Source organism: Neofelis nebulosa, chromosome 15, assembly GCF_028018385.1.
Source record: "Neofelis nebulosa isolate mNeoNeb1 chromosome 15, mNeoNeb1.pri, whole genome shotgun sequence".
Taxonomy (NCBI): domain Eukaryota; kingdom Metazoa; phylum Chordata; class Mammalia; order Carnivora; family Felidae; genus Neofelis; species Neofelis nebulosa.
In genome coordinates, this window is record NC_080796.1 from 1,481,908 (window position 1) to 1,506,476 (window position 24,569).

The 24,569-nt window shown below is 38.9% G+C and overlaps 1 protein-coding gene across 1 annotated transcript in view; it reads left to right on the forward strand.

Moving 5' to 3' along the window:
- The window catches only part of LOC131495870 (ankyrin repeat domain-containing protein 26-like), a 181,545-nt gene that overhangs the window by 86,316 nt on the left and 70,660 nt on the right, over positions 1-24,569 (forward strand). Inside the window, exon 12 of the mRNA XM_058701044.1 lies at positions 15,428-15,594. Within this exon, the coding sequence (XP_058557027.1) occupies positions 15,428-15,594 (167 nt within the window). The remainder of the gene's footprint in view (positions 1-15,427; positions 15,595-24,569) is intronic.

Genomic DNA, 24,569 nt, shown 5'->3' on the forward strand with positions numbered 1-24,569 from the left:
GTCACATGCCAAAGAATGACCCAGGACCAATTTCTGTACCATACACACAAAGAAACTGAAAATGAATTAAAAACCTAAGTGTGAGACCTGAAACCATAAAAAATCCTTGAAGCCGTCATTTCTCTGACTTTGGCTGTAGCCACATTTTACTAGTTATGCCTCTTGAGCCAAGGGAAATAAAGCAAGAATAAAGTATGGGGACTATACCAACCTACGAAGCTTTTGCACAGGGAAGGAAACCGTCAAAACTGAAAGGCAACCTCTGGAATGGGAGAACAAATTTGGAAATGTTTTGCAAATCCAGTAAAGGGTTAGTATCCACAATGTCTAAAAAAATGATACATGTCAACATCACCCCCCTCCAAAAAAGCCCAGTTTACAAATGAGCAGTAGACATCACCAGACACTTTTCCAAAGACAACATACAGATGGTCAACAGACACATGAAATGATGCTCCCCAAACTACAACGAGATACCACGTCACACCTGTCAGAATGGCTACACTCCAAGCCACAAGAAGCAAGTGTTTGTGAGGATGTGGAGACAAAGGAAACCTCTTGCACCGTTGGTGGAAATGCAAATGGGTGCGGCCCCTGTGGAAAACAGTATGCAGGTTCCTCAAAAAATTAAAAACAGAACTCTCCTATGATCCAGTAATTGCACTACTGGATACTACCCAAGAGAATACAAAAACATGAATTCCACGGGACACACGCACTCCTGTGTTTATTGCGGCATTATTTCCAACAGCCAGCGCAAGCGTCCATTGACAGATGAGTGAACGAAGAAGAAGCCCTATATGAATGTATGTGTGTGTGTATATGTATATCCATACACACACACACACACACACACACACACACACACTGTAATATTAGTCAATCATAAAACAATGAAATCTTGCCATTTGCAATCACCTGGATGGAGCCTGAGTGTAGTATGGTAAGCAAAGTCAGGGAAAGACAAATGCCATATGATTTTACTCATGTAGCACTTAAGAAACAACAAACGAGCAAAGGGAGGAAACAAAAGGGGAGACAAACCAAGAAATAGGCCTTAACTGCAGAGAAGGAACGGATGGTTGCGGAGAGGAGGTGAGTGGTGGGAGGGATGAAAGAGATGATGGGGATGAAAAGAGTGCCCTTGTCATTATGAGCACAGGGTGAGTATGGAGTTGGTGAATCACTATATTGTACAACTTAAACTAATATAACTCTGGATGTTACTATTACTGGAATTAAAATAAAACTTAATGACAACACCAGAGGACAACTTTTAATGATACCAAGAAACTTCGTGGAATAAACAGATACTTGACCTTTCCCTTAACTTTTCTAAATGTTGTTTTTTTTTTTTTTTAAATTTTTTTTTTCAACGCTTTTTATTTATTTTTGGGACAGAGAGAGACAGAGCATGAACGGGGGAGGGGCAGAGAGAGAGGGAGACACAGAATCGGAAACAGGCTCCAGGCTCCGAGCCATCAGCCCAGGGCCTGACGCGGGGCTCGAACTCACGGGCCGTGAGATCGTGACCTGGCTGAAGTCGGACGCTTAACCGACTGCGCCACCCAGGTGCCCCTCTAAATGTTGTTTTTAAATGAATGAACAAGTTTTTGTTGTATTTTTTTGCTCTAAAGGCTTTCCGACACACCTGTTCCTGATGACTCATGGTCTACATCAGCTAGCCAAGACTTAGATTTTGGTACCAAGGTAAAGTATCTTCCTGTGAAACTCACTTTCCTGCTCTGAATTGAGTTTTCTCCCTTATTCACTCTGAAAATTTAAGAGGAGCCTGTGTATCATCATTTTATGTGTGTCATGGAAAGTTAGCAAGAACAAACGACTTTACAGATACATGACGCGTTGAATGTTTTGTTTTGTTTTGTTTTACTTTGGTAAATCCTACAGGTGGAGGCTGATAAAAGAATGGGCTGGAAAATATATAATGACCGTCATATTATATTGGGAAAAGCTTTCCCATAATGGAGGCAATATGACATTGCTTAAGGATAAGGATTCTTACTGTGATAGTAACATGACTGATAATACTCATGCCTAAATGAAACCTGATTGGGTCCAAGTATCTATTGTAGGTTGCCCCCCGCCCTGGGCAAGTTTAATTTTGGTGAGATACAGGATTTTCCTTTGGCTCTATCCTTTGTTCTACATTTAGACTAAAATCATATTAGAAAATGTAGAAATTTAGGTGTTTACATTATTTGTCAACATTTACCTTACAAAGGTGTTCCCCTGTAGTTTTGAAATAACTCCATGAAGAGTAAGGTAAAATGGTGCATCTCCCCGAAGAATACGTATTTTGCTGAAAAGAGTAGCTCTATGAGCAGAGGCTCTTCATAGCCAAGTTGTCAAATTTCTAATTTCAGAAATGTTTCATACTGTAGCTTTGAAAACTATCTCCTCCTAGTCCTTGTGTCCGATTCTAAAATTTAAAGTTTCAGACATGTGATATTTATTTCAGTATTCATTTCAAAGCCCCTAAATCTTGATAAGCTCCTGGAGGTTAGGAAACACACTTGTTTGACTCCTGGAGCTGCTAGAATAAAGTCTTGCTTGGAAGAAGCAATGCCATGGTTTTTGAATGTGAATAAATGAGTAGGGAAATGGAATTCCGTAGAATGGAGTTTGAAAAGTAACAAAATACGCATGATATATCACAATTAAATATGTGAATTTAGAAAGTCAGGCTTCAGTTTATATTCCGTTTTAGTGTTTAACATGTATACACGCAAATGAATTCTATTGAGGAAATCAGGAGTTACATAAGAAAGAAGGTTACAGTCTATTTTTAGTATCCTCCCATTGTGAGCTTAGAATTGCAGAGAAAAAGTCCTCAGCCTTTGTTTGTTTAACCCCATCTGTGTCCCATTACATACATCCTTTGGGGGTTCCCATTTCTTCCTAGAATTCTCATTCCCAATTCGTTCTCCATAGTGAATGTTGACTTGTTAGGAACCTCTCTTTTTCTGTTCTTTTCTTAGTCTAGTAATAATCTCTAGCTCTTCAGAAGCGAAAGATGCCGAGAATTGAACAATGTATTTATACTGAAAAAAATTAAATTCTTCATTACAGTATTTATAACCAGATAACTGTAGAGTGATAAGAGTCAGTATTATTATGGATATACTGTGAATCAAAGCCTCTCTTTTACGTAAATATTGTATAGATAGATAGATATAGATATAGATATAGATAGATATAGAGATATATAAAATATACACATATATACACGTATACATTTACACTTATATAACACACACACACACATATATATATATATATATATACACATACACACACACACATATATATAAATATATATATATATATATATATATATACACACACATATATAGAGACATATATCTTTAAAAGGTTTAAAAGAGACTATTGTTCATAGTACATTCCCAATCCTACTTACGTACCTGTTGAAAAATGTATGTTGTTTCCACTTACCTCCCTTTGCTCACATTTTTCCTTTTCTTTTTTGTCTTAAGCTCATGCTTGATTGATTGGTCACGTGTTATTTTTTTTTTTCCTTTTTCCCTCTTCAACCCCCATGCTTTTTACGGTATTTTAAAAAATTTTTTTTAATGTTTATTTATTTTTGAGACAGAGAGAGACACAGAGTGCAAGCGGGTTAGGGGCAGACACAGAATCCAAAGCAGGCTGCAGGCTCCGAGCTGTCAACACAGAGCTCAACGTGGGGCTGAAACCCACAAGCCGTGAGATCATGACTCATGAGCTGAAGGTGGATGCTGAACTGACTGTGCCACATACGTGTTCCCCGCACCAGGCTCTTTTTTAATGGTTTACCCCTACCCTAATTTGTCCTTGCAGAAACTATTTCTTTAGTGTCTGTTCTTTTAGTACATCACTTTCTGTCAACTCCATTGTCAACATATTGGTTATGGAATTCTACTGTCGGTGTGTGGTTTCCATCCAGGACTCATTGCCCCACAAGGTTTATTATTCTTGTTTTTCTGTTTCTTGGAAGGGGCTGAGCTAAATGTTTTTGTAATGTTTGTATTTCTCTTGGAAAGGGAGGGAGAGAGAGAAAGAATGAGCAAGTGCTCGAGGCTGTGATCTGAAAATATGCAAGGTATGATCTCCGTCCTTTTATATTTGTGGAGGGCTGTTTTGTGACCCAGGATGTCACTTGGAGACATTGGAGAATGTTCTATGTGCACTTAAGAAGAATGTGCATTCTACCGCTGTTGGATGAAAAGATCTTAATATATCGGTGTTGATATCCATGTATATAAATGTATATATTAGGCCAATATATATCTATGTATATCTGAATACATCTGGTCCAATGACACATTGGATCTGTGTGTCCTTACTGATTTTCTGCCTTGACGACCCGCCTGTTGCCATGAGTGGAGTCTTAACGTCGTCTACAATCATGGTATTTGTATGTATACACTTAATCATGTTTGTGATTAATCGATACATATGTGTGGGCGTTTCACTTTGGGGCCATAAACATTTGCAATTGTTAGCTCCTCTTGATGGATAGACCTCTTAATTATGATCCAATGCCCTTCTGAATCTGTTACTACAGTCTCTGGTTTAAAATCTAGTCTTTCTGGTGGAAGTGTGGTGACTCCAGGTTTCTTTTGACTTCTGGTAACATGATAGGTGGTTCCCCATAGCTTCACTTTGAATCTGGAGGTGTCCTGGGGTCTAACATCAGTGTCTTGCTGACAACATACAGATGGATCTTGTTGTTTGGTTTTGTTTTGTGTTTTATCCATTCTGATTCCCTGTGTCTTTTGATTGGGGCATTGAGTCCATTCACATTCAGAGTGATTAGTTAAAGATATGGATTTAGTGCCATTGTGTTATCTGAAGGTTTCATGCCTTTGGTGAGGCCTCTGGTCCTTTGTAGTCTCTGCTGCTTTCCACTCACAGACTCGCCCCTTAGGATCTCCTGCAGGGCTAGTTTAGTGGTCATGAACTCCATTAGGTTTTGTTTGTCTGGGAAAGCCTTTCTCTCTCTTTCTGTTCTAAATGACAGCCTTGCTGGGGAAGGAATTCTTCGCCGCATTTGTTCCCATTCAGCACACTGACCGTTTGCTACCCGTCCCTTCTGCCCTGCCAAGTTTCTTTGGACAGGTCTGCTGCTATCCTTATGTGTCTTCCCTTGTCGAATAAGACCCGTTTGTCCTTAGCTGCTTTCAGAATCCTCTCCTTATCTTTGTAGTTTTCCTGTTTTGCTATGGCATGTCGTGGTGTTGACCTGGGTTTGTTGATTTGGAAAGGAATTCTCTGTGCCGCCAGGACTTGATGCCCGTTTCCTTCCCCAGATGAGGGAGGCTCTCAGCTATACGTTGTTCAAACAAACCTTCTGCCCCTTTCTCTCACTCTTCTTCTTCTGGGTCTCCTAGGATGTGGCTAATATTTCATCTCACTGAATCACATAGGTCTCTAGGGCCTGCCTCAGGATCTAGTCATTTCCTTCCTTTCCTTTCCCTGCTTCATCTTTGTCCACAATTGTATCTTCTGTTTCACCAATTCTGTCTGCTGCTTCTCCCATCCTTGCTGTCACTGCATCTAGTATACTTTGTATCTCCTTTACACCATTTCATTTTCAGCGTTCATGGTGACGATTCCTTAGGTCCTTGATCTCTGAAGCAGTAGATTGTCTGCTGTTTTCTATGCGTGGTTTCAAGCGCAACCATGCGTCTCATGAGTGTCATTCCTAAAATGTGCTCACATATATTGGTTCTGTCTCTTTTGAGCACTTTTCTTGCTGTCCTTTCTTCCCAGAATTTTTTTTTTTTGAGCAGAATTTGTCGATTTCATCATTTTGGCTAGATTCCTGCCCTTTATGTGTTTTAATGGCTTATTCTGTGTCCCACACCTGTGAGTACTACTATATTAAAAAGAGCTCCTACACTGTCCAGGGCCTAAAAGTTGAACAAATGTTTTTTGGGGTGTGTTGTGTGCACTCTTTTGGTGCGTCTTTGGCTGCTGTTCTCGCTACTTGGAGTGGCAGTTTGGGCCTTCCACTAGGTGTGCTTTGGTTTGTTTGTTGAAGTAATCCTGGAAAAAAGGAGAAGAATTTGGTGAAGAATTCTTAGCCCAAACAAAAGGAGAAATGACTGGAGTGGAAAAAAAGACAAGGTAGTGACTCAAAGGAGCTATATGGCTTAATCCAGAAAGAGAGGGAGGAAAATGAAGAAGGAGATCTAGAAAGTTATACAGAAAATGCGCAAACAAACAAAGAACCAGAACAGAGGAACAAAGGGAAAAAATATAAAGATATATCTACATATATACATATATGTAGATATATAATTAGCTTTGACCCATGTCAACTCGAGACTACTAGGCTGTTTCCAAAGGGAGAAGAGGAAAGAGGAGAGTAGAAAGAGAAAAAAGGGAAAATAGGAGAAAGGGAAACCAAAGGAAAGAAAAGATGTGGGCCTGGGTTGCTCAGTAGGTGAAGCGTCCGACTCTTGAATTTGGCTCAGGTCATGTTTCGTTGTATGTGGGTTCTTAACCCCAATAAGGCTCTGCAGTGGGAGCATGGATCTTGTTTGGAATCTTTCTCTCTCCCTCTCTCTGCACCTCTCCTGCTTGATCACTAAGCAGGATCACTTTCTCTCTCAAAATAAATAAATAAACATTAAGACAGAAAATAAAAAGATAAAAAGAATAATAATTCAAATGAGAACAAACAAAGATAGAAAACCAGAGGAGAGTTGTCTACTGGTGCCTGTGACAGGTGGCTGTGCTGGTCTACGGGAGGGGCTGTCTGGTCCCATCAGTGTCCGTCTCACTCCCATAGAGTGCAGTTATGAGGCACAAAGAGGCAGGGTTTTGTGGAATTGACCTGCCTCCACTGAGGCTCACTGTCCATTCCCTGAAGCCCCACGATGTTGGTTATGGGGAGAGAAATGGCGACACCCCAATCTCTCCTGCCCACAGGATGTGTCTCAAAGCTCACTGTTTACGCTGTCCTCACAGAATATCCTGGGGGCCCGGCTTGCCTTAGTGCAAATTCTCCTGTGCTCCCTGACCACTGAGCTGGGATTCAAAACCCTATAGGATCCCGCTTTACTCAGACCTCGTTTTGGAGTAGGACCACTCTGCCCAGTTGACAAAAGTCCTCTGGCTCGTGCCTGCAGAGTCTTTTTTCCTTGGGCAGGGCAATACCTCCCCTTTCCACCATACTCAAGGTGTTCTCTCCCAGTGTTTCACAGAGAGCCTAGGGGCGGCTCCCTCCCCACCAGGCATGGGAGGTGGCAGCTATTTTCTAGAGAAAGTCTGGCAACCTCGAAAATTCTGTTTTTTAGCTTCTAAGGCTGTTTTGCCAAGTAGAATTGGCTCTCTGGGCCTCTCATTGGTCTCTGGTCCGGACAGGTTTTCTTATATCCAAGTACACTTCCCACAGCCTCTCTCTCTACCTTCCTTTCATTTCTCCACCAAAGGGCTTCCCCCCCTCCATGCCTTTGCGGACCATTTTATTTCTCCCAATCCGCATACACGCCCTTCTGTCCCGCCAAGTTGTGTCTTTGCACCTGTGGAGATTTTTCTGTCCCTCTGCAGCCTTTATTCCTGGTATTCCGAGAGTTGTGACCTCAATACTGCTGTGTTTGAGGGTCAAGGGAAATTCTGATCACTCTCCTCTGCCATCTTTCCTCCTCCCACCTCCTTTTATTTTCCTTTTCGCAATTTCACACTTCTGTGTAGGTTTGCATTATTATATAAGTTTAATATGTTTTATAGATATTTACGATGTGCTTTTCTTACAGGAAGTGTATTGATCTGAATTTTCTGTCCTTTTCTTTTTTTAAAGTTTATTAATTTATTGTAGAGAAAGACAGAGAGAGCATAAGTGGGGAGGTGAAAAGAGACAGAGGGAGAGAGAGAAAATCCCAAGCAGACCCTGCACTGTCAGCGCAAAACCAGATGGGGGGCTTGAACGCATGAACTGCGAGATCATGACCTGAGCCAAAATCAAGAGTCAGGTGCTAACTGAATGAGGCATTCAGGCGGCCCTAACATTTTCTTTGGTAATCCCCTGGGTACTTTTAATTTAATATGCCTTAGTTTAAAGACATTGTTTCTGACCCATTCCCTTTCCTCTTTCCTGACTCTTTGTAATCTGCTCTGTCATTTGTGTTCCCTAGCCTAATAAATAGCAGCCTTTGAACAGGAAACGTCCTGGACTCCGAACTTCCCTGAAATCGCCGCATCCAGTCACTCACCACATTCGATATTTTGTTCCTGCTTACCATTTTTCATATGTTATTCCTGTAATTCACTCGCTCACCTATAATTTTGCAGTACTCTTCTGGTTTTGCTTCCTTTACGTTCATCCTACATTGCTGCCAGAGTGACCTTTCTAAAATATACTTGTGACGATGTCACTTCTCTGCTTATTCAATGGATCCCCATTACCTGAAGGTGAAAATTCATGTTCTAGCATAACACTGCTCTTTTTTTTTTTTTTTGGTTTCGTCCTGATGTTCTAGTAATATCTCCCTGTCTATCCCATTCCCAATAACTCTGTTCCAGTTTTGCCATATTGCATAGGTGTTTTCACTTACTATATTTTTTCATACTTGATTCTTTTGCCATTATAGAATGCCCTTCACACCCTCCCTGTGCACTTTGTCTGTCTTTTAAGATACAGCCTTATATTCCCAGCATTTGCTGAGCTTCCCAAATGTAAGTGTTTTCTCCTTTGTGCATTCACTGTACGTTATTCACTTCCCTTGCAGAACTAGTGGATGGTATTTTTCTGTCCTTACCTGTTTTCATGCATCTCTACCACTACTATCGTATAGAACAGATTCTGTCTTTTATTTATAATTCCAGCTCTTCCCCAGATCGTGGCTATGACTTGACAGATACCGTATGGGCTTGTCTTTCTGAGTGGGTGAGTGCATGACCAAATGAATCAATGTGATATTTTTCTGAAGTTGGGTTTTTGTTTTGTGGTGTTTTTCTAGGAAGGAACAGCAAAGTCAGCAATGGAAGCAAAGGGAGATGGTGTTGGTATTATTGAAAATGTGCCACCCAAGCAAACAGTTAATGACAGTTTGACTTCTGCTGGTGGAGTGCATAAAAATTATAGAAGTGGTAAGCTAGTGAATCTCTGTGAGTTGTTTTCCTATGATTAAATTCTAGTTGAAAAAAATATGAAAGTATGTAGTTCCAAATATATTATCCTTTTTTAGTGAAGGTATTTTTCTGTTGCTATCTTTCTTTAGAAGTATACCAAGTACTACCCCCTTTTACTTCCAGAAAATCTTGAACCCCCTGAACATCTTTTCTGCTATTGCTTTTATTTTACTGAAATATTCATGAATGGAGATAGACTTGTGTATGTGTTTATAATTCATAGTAACACATGTTTTCATTAATTTATCTGTGACCCTATTCTGTAGATATCATGTCAGCATTAGAATTAGGAGAAGAGGAAGATGTAGAATCACCTTCTCTTCCTGAGGTACTTTCTTCTGCTTATTTTTAAGTATAGTCATGGAGCGATGTTAAAACATCCAAGAGATGCTTTGACTTTGACTTTTGAATGATTAAAATAACATCGCAGTCATACTTGTAGTGATATAAGTAAAGTAATGATGACCTATTCTAAGATGACAACTAGGGAAGGAGGTAAAAAAGTCCTGATCTCTTAGGCCCAGGCTGCTGATGCATAATGCTACAAGCACTGTATTTGAAATCAAAGACATGCTAGCATCTTGGTTCCGTCACTTCCTGCTGTGGGATCTTGGAAAAACTTGCCTCAAGGTCAATGACCTCCTTCCTAAAAATGGCACCAATACCCACCTCTTGGTTATGCGTAATGAACAAATGTGGCAACGTTTTGTAACCTGTAAAGGGTGCTATAGAAATAGAAGACAAAATGATCACAGTGGCTTTTAGTGACTTACTAAATATTGAGGATACTTTGTTTGGTGAATGTTTGTTTATTGTTGAGAGTGGGGTGGGGGGACAGAAGATCCGAAGTAGGCTCTGCACTGAGAACAAAGAGCCCAATGCAGGACTTGAACGCATGAACTGTGAGAACATGTGCTGAGCCAAAGTTGGGCACCTAATCGACTAAGTCACCCAGACCCCCAAGAATATTTGTTTTAAATGTGAAGATGTCTGAAGGCCAATAAAATGGTCGTAGGGTCCAGAAAAGAATGGGAAAGTAGGAATGGGTTTTTGATTTTCTAATTTGACACTATGTTAAGTTCTGGTAATCTCTTAGAAGAGACATCATATATGTATACAGTTGACCCTTGAACCATGTGGGTTTGTACTGTGGGAATCAACTTACACACAAATTTTTTCAATAAATAGAGTACCATCATGTAAATGTATTTTCTGTTGCTTATGGTTTCTTTTTCTATTAATTCTTACTTTTGAGAGAGAGAGTGAGGACAGAGCACGTGGGTAAGTGAGGGCAGGGTGAGAGAGAGAATCTTAAGCTGATTCACACTGCCAGCATATTTCTTTCTCTTTGATATTAATTGATTTGGCTGCTAATAATTTAAAGTTTTCTAATTCTCTAGTTATTAATCTTTAAAAAGTACTCAAATACACTTTAGTGCTCGTTATAAGGGATGGTAAGCTAAATAGTTTTTAAGGTTTGTAACAGTAAAAATCATCTAACTTATTTTTTGGTCGATTTAACACGTAATGAATTGTTTAGTTCCAAAAACTGACAAGCTTAAGTTTATGAGTTCATATTTTTCTTCTGTCTTAGGCTAAGGCAAGTTAGTTTTCACTTCTTACAGGAAGTTACAATCCAGTGACTTGGGAACAGCTAAACATAGATGAAGAAAGTTAACAGTACAATTGTAATTATTTTCTCATTTTTCTTTGTCCGTACTTGATTACTTAAGGACAAGGTGTTTTTACAAACATGTATCCTGGCAGAAAAGACATGTGAAAATCAAAACAAGGAAATTACCATCCGTTTTTGCAACTGCAGAGAATGACTCAAGGACCAGAAATGAATAAGGAATGTGATAGGGAGCATGATATATGTCTATATTTAAGACATGCTTCTATGCAAAACTTTGAGGAAATGTGGATCAAATGAGGCAAATTAGACTGGAAAAATAGCTTAAAACTCATCACCAGTGAGTGAAAGCTGAAGTTTGGTGAAATTTGTTAACAATACAGCATTCCTACTCATCTTGAAGAAGAACCACCACGGGGTCACTCTAAGGAGGATCCAACTGAAAGGAAATACCTTCGAATTGGACAAATACTGTACTTGATTGTGAGGAATAAGATGCATTTGGAGTGTCTGTCTCGGTAGTATTTCAGGCATTTCCTGAACAAAAAGAGCCTAGTCTTGAAAATGTCATTCTCTCTCATTCATACTCTGCGTCCCCAGAATATGCTTTCCAGTGATCTTCTAAGCTTTCTTTAAATGAAAGCAAATCATCCGGGACATATAAATCAAAACCACACTGAGATACCACCTCACACCAGTCAAGAGTGGCTAAATGATCAAATCAGGAGACTATGGATGCTGGGGAGGATGTGGAGAAACAAGAACCCTCTTGCATTGTTGGTGGGAATGCAAACTGGTGCAGCCACTCTGGAAAACAGTGTGAAGGTTCCTCAACAAATGAAAAATAGACCTAACCTATGACCCAGCAATAGCACTGCTAGGAATTTACCCAAGGGATACAGGAGTGCTGATGCGTAGGGGCACTTGTACCCCAATGTTTATAGCAGCACTTTCAAGAATCACCAAATTTATGGAAAGAGTCTAAATGTCCATCACCCGACGAATGGATAAAGAAATTGTGCTTTATATACACAATGGAATACTACTTGGCCATGAGAAAGAATGAAATATGGCCTTTTGTAGCAACATGGATGGAACTGGAGAGTGTGATGCTAGGTGAAATAAGTCATACAGAGAAAGATAGATACCATACGTTTTCACTCTTTTGTGGATCCTGAGAAACTTAACAGAAGACCGTGGGGGAGGGGAAGTGAAAAAAAAAAAAAACCTTAGAGAGGGAGAGAGCCAAAACATACGAGACTCTTACAAACTGAGAATAATTTGAGGATTGATGGGGGATGGGAGGGGAGGGGAGGCTGAGTGATGGGCATTGAGGAGGGCATCTGTTGGGATGAACACTGGGTGTTATATGGAAACCAATTTGACAATAAATTTCAAATAAAAGAAAGAAAGAAAGAAAGTAAATCAGACTATGGAAATGAGAACAAACCAGACATTGAGCACCTTTTTAACAACAATGAGGGTTTTTAAAATGATATAGAAAATAAAAAAGCAAGGAACCCACTAGTTACATTTAAAGTGAAAGAAGGTTGGGGCTCCTGGGTGGCGCAGTCGGTTAAGTGTCCGACTTCAGCCAGGTCACGATCTCGTGGTCCGTGAGTTCGAGCCCCGCGTCAGGCTCTGGGCTGATGGCTCGGAGCCTGGAGCCTGCTTCCGACTCTGTGTCTCCCTCTCTCTCTGCCCCTCCCCCGTTCATGCTATGTCTCTCTCTGTCCCAAAAATAAATAAAAAATGTTGAAAAAAAAATTAAAAAAAAAATAAAGTGAAAGAAGGCCAAGAGAGTTTGACATGCAAATGGCAAAAAATATGGACCAAAATACCACCGATTGTAAATTAGACCTCAGTCTAGTGATTCAGAGAGCCTTTTTCATTTGTGGCTTGCCTGCTGTCATGTGATGAAACACATGGTTCAAACAAAAAAGCATGATATTTCTGCTGTCACAAACACTTACGAGAAAACAAAACCAGTACAAGACTTTTTTCCAGAAGCCATTATATGCAGATAATGACAGTACTCATAACTATAAAAGTATTGATTCTGAATTAGAAATTGTGAGTTCTTCTTCAGCATCTAGTTTCCCAGCATCTGAAGTACATCTAAGTGAAGAATTACATCAAGATATGCAAAGGTTTAAGAATGAGATAGGCATGTCTCAAGTAGAGTTCCTGTCTTTGGAAAGAGAGAAAGTTCAACCTCCAAAAGAGAAGGAGGTCTGCCTTGCTGTTACTCTTGTTTTTTTTTTCTCTTTAACAATTATCTGATCGATTCCGATTTTCCATTCAAGAGAACAAGAGTGTGCATACAATGGAATTGTCTAAATAAGTAATTGTGTCTGGAAATAGATTATTTCTGCTATCTAACAAATAGGAGTTCAGGGAAACATTCTTGTGATTTGTTTACCTTAAAGTTTCTGTGTCAGTCTTCCAAGTAGTATAAGAACTGGGAAATTAACTTAGCTATATAAGTACCATGTGACCTCACGAACCAGAATAACCATAAAGAAACTGCTTAAAAAACATAATTATCTCCAGGTTGTTGTTTTTTTTAATATATTGGCTTAAATATAAATTGCCTTTCCATAAACAATAAAATGAGAAGGAATTTGCAATAACTAAGAGAAGGAATACAAACACATTCCCAGCTAAAGCAATCTATGTATTGCTTCAGTATGTGTCTGTAGACTCTGGGTCTAGGGTTCTTGCTTGTCTAGCAAGACAGCAGTGGGATGCAGGATTACAATGGGAGAGACAGCTAATGTCCCAGAGAACACACGAGCCCGGATTAAGGGTCCTTGCTCTGTTTTTAATAGGATCAGAAGGCTTCCAAACATGGTGATGGACGTGCACAAAGAGAAAATCAATCTGTGAACATGAACTCATGGGCATGAGGGAAAGGGGGTTTCAAGATATAGGGTGTTAGGTGTTAGGGTCAATATAAAACAAAATCCTGGTGCCTGGTAGATGGTTGTTAACAGCTGACCTGAGGCAGCTTCTCTGTTTATCTTAGCTAGTCTAGGGGAGAAGACAGATGCTACCCCAGGATCCACAAGGCACCTTTCTTTTGCTAATTAGCTCCCCTCTGGGCATCTTCACCCTGCAGCCTACAGCCTATAGCCCTACTTACCTGTTTACCTCATTTGGTCCTTCCTTCCTGTGAAAGCAGCTTTCTGCCATAGTACTAAATTGGGGAGTGTGTCCTCCTGAATATCTAATCTTGTTTACCTCTCACACCTTGGTCTTGGAGACTTTGCCCCGCCCTCTCTATACCTAGATACCTAATATTGTTTACCGAAACTTGGGTGTGAGCATCCTATGGCTTTGTAATTTTCTATGCCTGGTTAACCCATCAGTGCAGGCTCAGGGAATTCCTAAGCTTATTGCCCACAAATATAGGCAGTCTTGTCTGCTTTACTCAAAATCTTGGAACTTAGAATTTCAACATGACCCCTTTGAGATAGGCTTAATAACAGCTATTTGTGTTATCACCCCTTTTTTCACATTTTTTAATCTCATTCTCAGATGTTTCTGTTGAGTCAAACCTTCACTTTATGTTCAATAGCGTATGATACCTTTTGGCCTGTATGATTTTTACCATGTAGGTAGCATAAGCCTTCAGCAAACCTTCAGTATTTAACTGTAGGGGAGAAAACTGAGTTTTGAGATGTGTGGACTTTGTCTATTTAGACAAAACCTAAAGATACCCTCCTTTAAAAAGAATAAGTAGCTAATCTCCTTGTCCCCTATCAAGGTATTAATTTACTGTGCCAAAGTCACACTTTTCATGCATCTGACTAATTTAATGAATTTGTGGTCATTTCTCTGATTCAGCATTCAAGAATTATACCGTCTCTTTTGGTGCCATAAAATGCTAGCTAATGACACTTTAGGAACTTGGGACAAATCGTTTAACTTTTTTGAGTTTTACTCGCATTATCAGTAGCAAATGGGATTAAAGGTGATCATTACTTTTATACCCTCTCCCTATAAAGTTTTATGGTTATTGAATGTGAGATTTGGAGAGCATTACTAATTTCACAGAATTCCACCCTAACGTCCATTTCACTTTGTTCCTTTTGTGTTGTGGCAAACTTTGGTTCATAAATTTAGGGGACACTGTCACTTTTTTTGAGAACCTTAAGTTCCAAAAGAAAAAGAATTGTAAAAGGCAGTCAGGGAAAGAATAGCTCCATGCAGAAAGGGGAAAGCTTCCTGGTATTGTTACAGGAGCACCTCCATGTCACATGTTTTAAATCTGGCTGTTGTGTTAAACCCAGGTGGTAAGGATAGAAAAGGACAAATTTTGTCTCTTGTCTTTTTATTTCTTTGTATCTTTTGGTCAGGTGGGGTGGGGATGGGTGGGGAATTCTCAGTAGCAACGTGTGGATATGAATAAGAGTACAAAATTAAGAAAGCCCTTTTAGAAATTTTGGTAACTTCTGCTTTTTTAAAATTCCATCAGAAATGAAGCCGAGTTTATAAAAATTACAATTACTTGTAATGATAAAGTAAACACAAAATATTTTCCTCCATTGAATTTATGACAAACTAAGTGTCAACTGATAAAGTTAATGAAAAAAATTTCTTTTTATTGACTAAAGTAACAATTACCTTTAGTATCAAGTTCCATTAAAGGTTGAAGAAAAAAAGAAGCACAGAGGAAGTGACATAGAAGTATCAGAAAACATACATGATGCTGCGGCTGCTGGATTAATTCCACAAAGACAGAATGGAAAAACTGATAACCATCAATTGCCTATTACAGAAAATAAAGATTCTGATAGGTAAGCCTATAGCAATATTTAAATAGTAGGTAATTGTTATTTTCCTATGCAACAAACTTTCCTAGTTTGAGTTAATGTTCATGATGAACAAATTTTGTATTTTTTGTGGAGATATTTCATCCTACGTGCTAATGAGAAAAATGTAAATACCAGTGAGATAGTGATTTTTGCAGTCATAGTAATAATATTTTATTTTAAAAAATAACCCAAGTTAGGAAATGTGAGGAAAATGACCTTCTTAGACCCTGTGGCTGGATGAAATTGGTAACTCCTTTCTGAAAGGTGATTTAGCAGTGTATTTCAAAATTTCAAATATGTCGGGCACCTGGATGGCACCGATAGGTAAACATCCAACTTTGGCTCAGGTCATTATCTTGCACTTCACGAGCTTGAGCCTTGCATCACGTTCTGTGCTAACAGAGCAGAGCCTGGAGCCTGCTTCAGATTCTGTGTCTCCCTCTTTCTCTGCCCCTCCCCTGCTTGTGTTCTGTCTCTGTCACTGTCAGAAATAAATAATATAACGTGAGAAAAATATTTCAGGTAGGTCATCCGTTTATTCTAATGGTTTCATTGCCAGGACTGGGTCCTTCTGAAATACGTGACTTCTATAAGCAAGCACATGCTCCTGCACGTGCAAACACACACACACACACACACACACACACACACCACACTATAAGGGCATTTATTATAATTATTACATATACAAAATAGAACAGATATATTAAGGTTACTTATATAAATATGTTACATGTATATGTGAAGGATATTTATTATAGCATTCCCATATCAAACATTTGGGGATTGTCTAAATGTTTATTGACTTATTTTGAGAGACAGACAGAGAATGTGCACACTCGGGAGCCGAAGCATCGAGGGGGAGCAGAGACAGAGAGGGACAGAGAGAGAATCCCAAGCAGACTCCACGTTAACAGTGCAGAGGCCAACACAGGGCTCGATCTCACGACTACAAGATCATGACCTGAACCAACATCAACAGGCAGATGCTCACCAGACTGAGCCACCTAGGTGCCCCAGAGATAGGCTAAATATCAATTCATTAATAAGGAAGTAAAGTTTCACTTCTATAAAGTAATGGGGCATGTGACCATTTAAAAAAATGAATTTAGGGGCGCCTGAGTGGCTCAGTGGGTTAAGTGGCCGACTTCGGCTCAGGTCATGATCTCGCGGTCCGAGAGTTAAAGCCCCGCGTCGGGCTCTGTGCTGACAGCTCAGAGCCTGGAACCTGTTTCAGATTCTGTGTCTTCCTCTCTCTGACCCTCCCCCGTTCATGCTCTGTCTCTCTCTGTCTCAAAAATAAATAAACGATAAAAAAAATAAAAAATAAAAAATGATTTTAGGTCTATGTGTACTGATGGTTTAACAAAGTATATTTAAAGCATTTGGTTTGGTTTGGTGTCATGTCTTATGCACATTTTGTTAGAATACTTTTAATATCTACTGAATTGCAAACAGAAGTTCCCTGCTACACTGGCAGTCTACCAACAAAATTCCTAGTTATTAGATTTTTGGTTTTGATTCCCAGTGCATGAGTGCTCCAACGTCGGACCCTCAACTTAATCTGAATATTGTCAAGAGGATTCATGTGGCAACATGTCTCATATTCTATATAAACATTTCATGACCCCTGTGCTATAAACCAAGATGCTGGTAATGCAATGAATCGTTTTTATAAAGGTACCTTGCTTGAATGCCATTATCCTGCCTTTGTAGAGAATATATTTCAACATGAACCACACCAAATTTTTCAACAGTACCTTCATGTTATACCATTTGTGACAATTCAGTTTACAAAGTAGGACTATTTTCTGCATTCACAACCCCTTTTCTTCTGTGTATAAAATTTTAATATGAATAATTACTTTGGATAGTGTAAAATATCCTAGAGTTGGGTGACTTTTTAAAAATGTTTGTTTATTTTGAGAGAGAGAGATAGAGCGAGCATGAACACATGAGTGGGGGACGAGCAAAGAGAGAGGGAGAGAGAGAATCCCAAGGAGGCTCCATGCTGTCAGTACAGAACTCGATGCTAGAGAACATAGAGATCATGACCTGAGCCAAAATCAAAGGATGGATGTTTCGTGGATTGGGCCACCCAGGTGCCCTTAGAGTTCAATAATTTTTATCAAGCATGAAATTCTGCCCTTGAAACTTAGTTTTTCTGTGGTCTTTCTAAGCATGAGAAAAATGGTAATCAGCTTATATAATATCATATATCTAGAAAATTTTTAAGGAGTCTTCTCAGTGTATAATTTTGTGAGTTATTTAGTACCTTGGTCTGGTATTTCAAAAAAGCAAAAAAAAAAAAAAAAAAACAAACAAACAAACAAAAAAAAAAACTACTGTTACATATATGCAATTTTTAAGACTTCCAAATATTACAAAAATACTACCTAATCATTATGTAACAATTGAAAACTACAGCAACAATAGAAAATTAGATCAACCATGACCATTCCGCTTAGCTACGAAATCCTTCAAGAGCCTTCTTCACTCTTTGATCCTGATTTCCCTCCCTCCCATCCACTCTTGAATTCATTGTAGCAATTTTCCCTCTCATTCCTCCAGAATTGTTTTTTCAAGGTTACCACCGATTTTCACTTTAATAAATCTAAACATAATTTCATACATCTCATTTTACTTAACCTTTCAGCAATATTTGACCCAATGGAAAACTCTCTCCTCCAAAATTCTGTCTCCATGTTGCTTGTAGGATATCACTCACTCACCTGATTTTCCCGCTGCCTTTCTAGTCTGTACACCTCAGCCTGATTTGCTTGTTTCTCCTCGTCCCCCACCTTTTAACCCATTGATGTCTTCCAGGAATTTGCCTTTGATTTTCCTTCTCTTGACTTTTACTATCTTGTATATTCTAATGATCCTCAAGTTTATATCTCCATCCCGGATCTCTCTCCATAATTCCAGGCCCGCATATCAAACTGCCTACTTGATATCTTTTTCTGGATAGCTATTGCAAACTTAACATGTACCAAATTGAACTCCTGATATTCCTTCTTAATATTTGCCTTTCATGTCTTTCCTAATTGAGTTAATAACAGTTCTATGAGTTGCTCTGCTAAAAAACTTGGTGTCATCTTTGACTCCTGTCTTTTTTTCTTTTCCTTTCACTTTTTCCTTCTATTTTCTTTTTCTTTTTCATACACATCACATCTCATCTGTCAGCAAATCTTGTCACGTCTTCCTTCAAATATATCCAGAATCCAAACACATCTTCCATGACCAATAGACTGTCATCTGTGGTTTATATTGGTGTAATAGGTAACTAAATGGTCTTCTTGTTTGTTTGTTTCTTCCTTTTGTTTTTCCGATTTCTGTTAATTCTAAACACATTGGATCTAGTAAAACATAAGTCGGATTGTGTCCTTCCTCTGCTCCAAGCCGAATTGCCTCCCATTTCACTCAGAGTACATGCCCAAACTCTTCCTAATGCCGACAAGGCCTGTATATGATCAGGTGTCTCCTTCTCTCTCTCTGATTTGAACTCTTTTCTACCCCTTTCATTCTGTCCAGCCATACTGATTTCTCACTACTCTTTAAGTACTTTGGACATACTTCTGTACTTGCTGTTAACTCTGTCTGGAATGCTTTCCCTCAGATACCTCATGGCTTGATTTTTCCTTTGTTGTTTGTTTTTTCTTTCAGGTTTTTGCTTAAAAGTCACTTTCTCAGCACGGCCTTTCTTGGCCATCCTGACTAGTACTTCAACTACCCTTTTCCCTATAACACATCAAAATGTGATTTCTCTGCTTTCGTTTTTCTCCTCTAATACTGTATATTTTGCCTGTGTAGCTTATTGTTATTGTATGTGTACTTCACTCATGAGTAGGATTGTTATCTGTTCATTGCCATGTCCCCAATGCCTAGAAAATGTTCTAGTCTATATAGTACTTATTCAATAATGTTTACTGAGTGAACGGAGTTTAACTTGTGTGTAATTTTTTTAACCTAATACTAGTCCCCACTTTGACAAAGTTTGGCGTGGGTTCATTCTGACAACTAAACCTGCCAGTTATATACAGTTTTTGGATTTTGGGGGACCCAATATTGTGTTTACTTGCTACTTATTCTTTTAGTTGTATTTATGTTAGTTTTCATTATGGTGAAATGTATCAAAGGAATAGCAAACTTCCTTTATATTTATTAAGGAAACTAAAATATGGTGGCAATTTTTTATAGGACTTTAAAAATTCTTGCCAAAGGATTATGAACCCTCAATATCTGAAATAAAAAGATGAAGTTGGAATTGATCACTTCCAAATAAGAGCGAGCTATGCTGGTTAGGTGTAGTCTTTTCTAACAGAGCAGTCTGCTATTCTTATACAGGGTTTGGGGAAGAGTGGAGTTTAAGGATTGGGGAACTTTCAGAAAATTAAATGGTTTGTCATCATCTGAAGCACCATGCTTATTTGGGTGAGACTGTTGTGGATTGGTTGGCACGCTGAAGCATGTGTATTGGAGTGATTTTTGTCCTTTATTCGCTGTCTTTCAGAAGGAAGGAGCTGAAATGGATTGGTTGGTGAGTAGGGCTGGTGCACATTGATTAACACATTTAAAACTGATTCTGGTGGCTTCTTGTTACCACAGCTACGTGTTAGGGTTTCTTTTTGTTTTGTTTTGTTTTGTTTTTTCTAAGTTTGAGGTGGCTTTCACCAGATGTTTTCTACTTAAAGGTTGCTTCTATTGACTGGGTTCAAAATGAAAGCTATTTCAAATTCTATAATTACAGATTCATTTTTGAAGTTTGAGTCAAGAGGAATTGTTTGATAATTGCTTTCAGAAAGATTCTTCTTTTCTTGGATGTTATTTCCATGAGAAAAGTTATCTGTATAACAGTTTTTTTTGAAAAAAAAAAAACAGGGGCGCCTGGGTGGCGCAGTCGGTTAAGCGTCCGACTTCAGCCAGGTCACGATCTCGCGGTCCGTGAGTTCGAGCCCCGCGTCAGGCTCTGGGCTGATGGCTCGGAGCCTGGAGCCTGTTTCCGATTCTGTGTCTCCCTCTCTCTCTGCCCCTCCCCCGTTCATGCTCTGTCTCTCTCTGTCCCAAAAATAAAATTAAAAAAAAAAAAAAAAGAAAAAAAAAAAACAATTGTTAGTTTTGTTTTTGTTTTTGGTGCTCTTCGGGGCTCATGTTTAAGTCCTAAATAATCTGTGGGAAATTTCATTATTTTTTGGAAATGTACATAGCTGTATGGTAATAATATTCTGTTGCATGCATTTAGTCCATGAAAACAGAATTATAATTTTCTTTTTGGGGAATCCCCCATTTTTTTCTATTAGGATTAGATATTAGGCTAAAAGTATACAAAAGTTAACAAATCATTTTTAAAAATTTTTTTAATGTTTATTCATTTGGAGAGAGACAAAGTGAGAGTTGGGGAGGGGCAGAGAGAGGGGGAGACAAAGATTCCAAATCAGGCTCCAGACTCTGGGCTGTCAGCACACAGCCCGATGTGGGGCTCGAAGCCACAAACCCTTAGATCACAAACTGAGCCAAAGTCATACACTTAATGAACTGAGCCATCCAGGCGCCGCAAACCATTTTTTTTTTAAACAAAAGCATAACTAATCCGATGATTTTTATTTTTGAGCGATAGATAATGACATATGAGTACTTTTGAATTTTTGAAGTTTTTCCAGATTTATGAGATATAAGTAACACACATCTGTGTAACTGTAAGGTGTACCTGTATTAATTTGATACACTTTTATATTGTCAAATGCTTACCACAATAGTGTTAATGCTTCCATCATCTCACATAAATATCATTTCTTGTTTGTGATGATCTAGTCTTGTAGCAACTTTCCAATGATAGGATACAGTATTGTTCACTGTAATCACCATCCTGCACATTAAATCCCCAGAATTTATTAATCTTGTAACAGGTAGTTTGTACCCTTTGACCAATATCTACCCATTTCTCAAAGCCTCCTAACCCCGGCAACCACCAGTCTGTTCTGTTTTTCACGCATTTTTTTCTTAATTCCACATATAAGTCAGATCATACAGTGTTTGACTTCCTGTGTCTGACTTATTTTCACTAAGCATAAAGCCCTCAAGTTTCACTCATGCTGCCACAAATGGCAGGATTTCCTTCTTGTTTGTGGCTGAAAATATTCCATTGTAAATGTATACCATATTTTTTAATCGATGGATCCACTGATGGATGCTTAGGTTGTTTCTTGACTATTGTAAATAATGCTGCAATAAACATAGGGCTGCAGATATTTCTCCAAGGTAAGGATGTCATGTCTTTAAGATATATACCCAGAAATGGGATTATTGGCTCATATGGAGGTTCTATTTTTAGTTTGTTGAGGAGCCACCATACTGTTTTACATAGTGGCTGTCCCAATTTACAGTCCTACAGGAGTACAAGGAATTCCTTTCCTGTACATCCTTGCCAACGATATCTCTTGTCTTTTTGACAATAGCCATTTTAATAGGTCAAAGTGATATCTATATACTGCAGTTTTGATTTGCATTTTCCTGATGAATAGTGATATCGAGCACTTTCTTATGTACCCTTGGCCATTTGAATATGTTTTGAGGAGAGACGTCTTTTAAGGTGCCTTGCCCAGTTTTTAATTATATTTATTTTTAGCTGTTGAATTGTACGAATTCCTTACACATTTTTAGATATTGACGTTTATCGTATTTGTAGCTTGCGAATGTTTCCATCCTTTCCATAGGTTGCCTTTCCGTCATGTTGCTTGTTTCTTTTGCTGTGCAGAAACATTGTTGATTGCATTGGTTGGTTTTGCTTTCATTGCTTGTACTTTGGATGTCCTATCCTAAATCATTGGTAAGATCTATGTCAAGGAGCCTTTATCCTATGTTTTCTTCTACGAGTTTTATGATTTAAGACTTTATATAGAAGTCTTTATTTGCGTTTGGGTTGACTTTTGTGAGTGGTGTAAGGTAGAGGCACAGTTTTATTCTTTTGCATGTTAATATCCAGTTTTCTCACCATCATGTATTGAAGAGATTACCTTTTCTCTTTTGAGTATTCTTGGGTCTCTTAACAAAGAGACTTTATGCACGGGTTTTTAGTTGACTTTATGCATGGGTTTATTTCTGGGTTCTTGATTCTGTTTCATTCATCTTTGTGTTTTGTTTTGTGTGTGTGTGTGTGTGTGCAACTTCATACGGTTTTTATTACCATAACTTTGTAATAGTTTGACACCAGCAAGTGTGATGCTTCCAGATTTGTTCTTCTTTCTTAGGATTGTTTTGGCTATTTGGGGTCTTTCTTGTTCCTTGCACATTTGAGGAATGCTTTTCCTATTTCTGTGAAAAACGTCATTGGAATTTTGACAAGGATTGCATTGACTCTGTAGGTGGTTTCAGGTAATGTGGATATTTAATGATACTAATTTTTCGAATCCATAAACAACAGGGTATCTTCCCATTTGTTTGTGTCTCTGCTGTTTCTTTTACCAATGTCTTGTAGTTTTTACTGTACCTATCTTTCAGAAAGTCCTTGATTAAATTCATTCCAAAGTATTATGCTCTTTTTGATGCTTTGGGGAAGGGGATTTTTTCCTTATATTTCTTTTTCAGCTATTTCATTGTTATTGTTTAGAAATGCAACTGATCTCTTGATGCTGATTTTGTCATTTTTTTTTACTACATATAATCTATTGTCAAATTGGTTTCCATACAACACCCAGTGCTCATCCCAACAGGTGACTTCTCAATGCCCATCACCCACTTTCCCCTCTCCCCCACCTCCTATCAACCCTTAGTTTATTCTCAGTGTTTACAAGTCTTATTGTTTGCCTCCCTCCCTCTCTGTAACTTTTTCCCCCGACCCCCCCCACGCATGGTCTCCTGTCAAGTTTCTCAGGATCCACATGTGAGTGAAATCATATGGTATCTGTCTTTCTATGCCTGACTTATTTCACTTTGCATAATACCCTCCAGTTCCATCCACGTTGTTGCAAATGGCCAGATTTCACTCTTTCTCATTGCCAAGTATCATTCCACTGTATGTATAAACCACATCTTCTTTCTCTATTCGTCGGGTGATGGACTTTTAGGCTCTTTCCATAATTTGGCGATTGTTGAAAGTGCTACTGTATACATTGGGGTACATGTGCCCCTATGCATCAGCACTCCAGTATCCCTTGGGTAAATTCCCAGCAGTGCTATTGCTGGGTCATAGGGTTGTTCTATTTTTACTTAGTTGAGGAAGCTCCACGCTGTTTTCCAGAGTTTGCATTCCCACCAACAGTGCAAGAGGGTCCCTGTTTCTCCACATCCTCGCCAGCATCTGTAGTCTCCTGATTTTTTTCATTTTAGCCACTCTGACCAGTGTGAGGTGGTATCTCAGTGTGGTTTTGATTTGTATTTCCCTGATGAGGAGTGACGTTGAGCATCTTCCCATGTATCTGTTGTCCATCTGGATGTCTTCTTTGGAAAAGTATCTATTCATGTCTTCTGCCCATTTCTTCCCTGGATTATTTGTTTTGTGGGTGTGGAGTTTGGTGAGCTCTTTACAGGTTCTGGATATTAGCCCTTCCTTTATCCGATATGTCATTTGCAAATATCTTCTCTATTCTGTCCGTTGCCTTTCGGTTTTGTTGATTGATTCCTTTGCAGTGCAGAAGCTTTTTATCTTGACGAGGTCCCAATAGTTCATTTTTGCTTTCCATTCCCTTGCCTTTGGAGATGTGCCAAGTAGGAAATTGCTGCAGCGGAGGTCAAAGAGGTTTTTTTTCCTGCTTTCTCCTCTATGGTTTTGATGGTTTCCTGTCTCACATTCAGGTCCTTCATCCATTTTGAGTTTATTTGTGTGTATGGTGTAAGAAAAGACATCTAGTTTCATTCTTCTGCATGTGGCTGTCCAGTTCTCCCAGAAGAAAGAGACTGTCTTTTTTTCCCATGGGATACTCTTTCCTGCTTTGTCAATGAGTAGTTGGCCATACATTTGT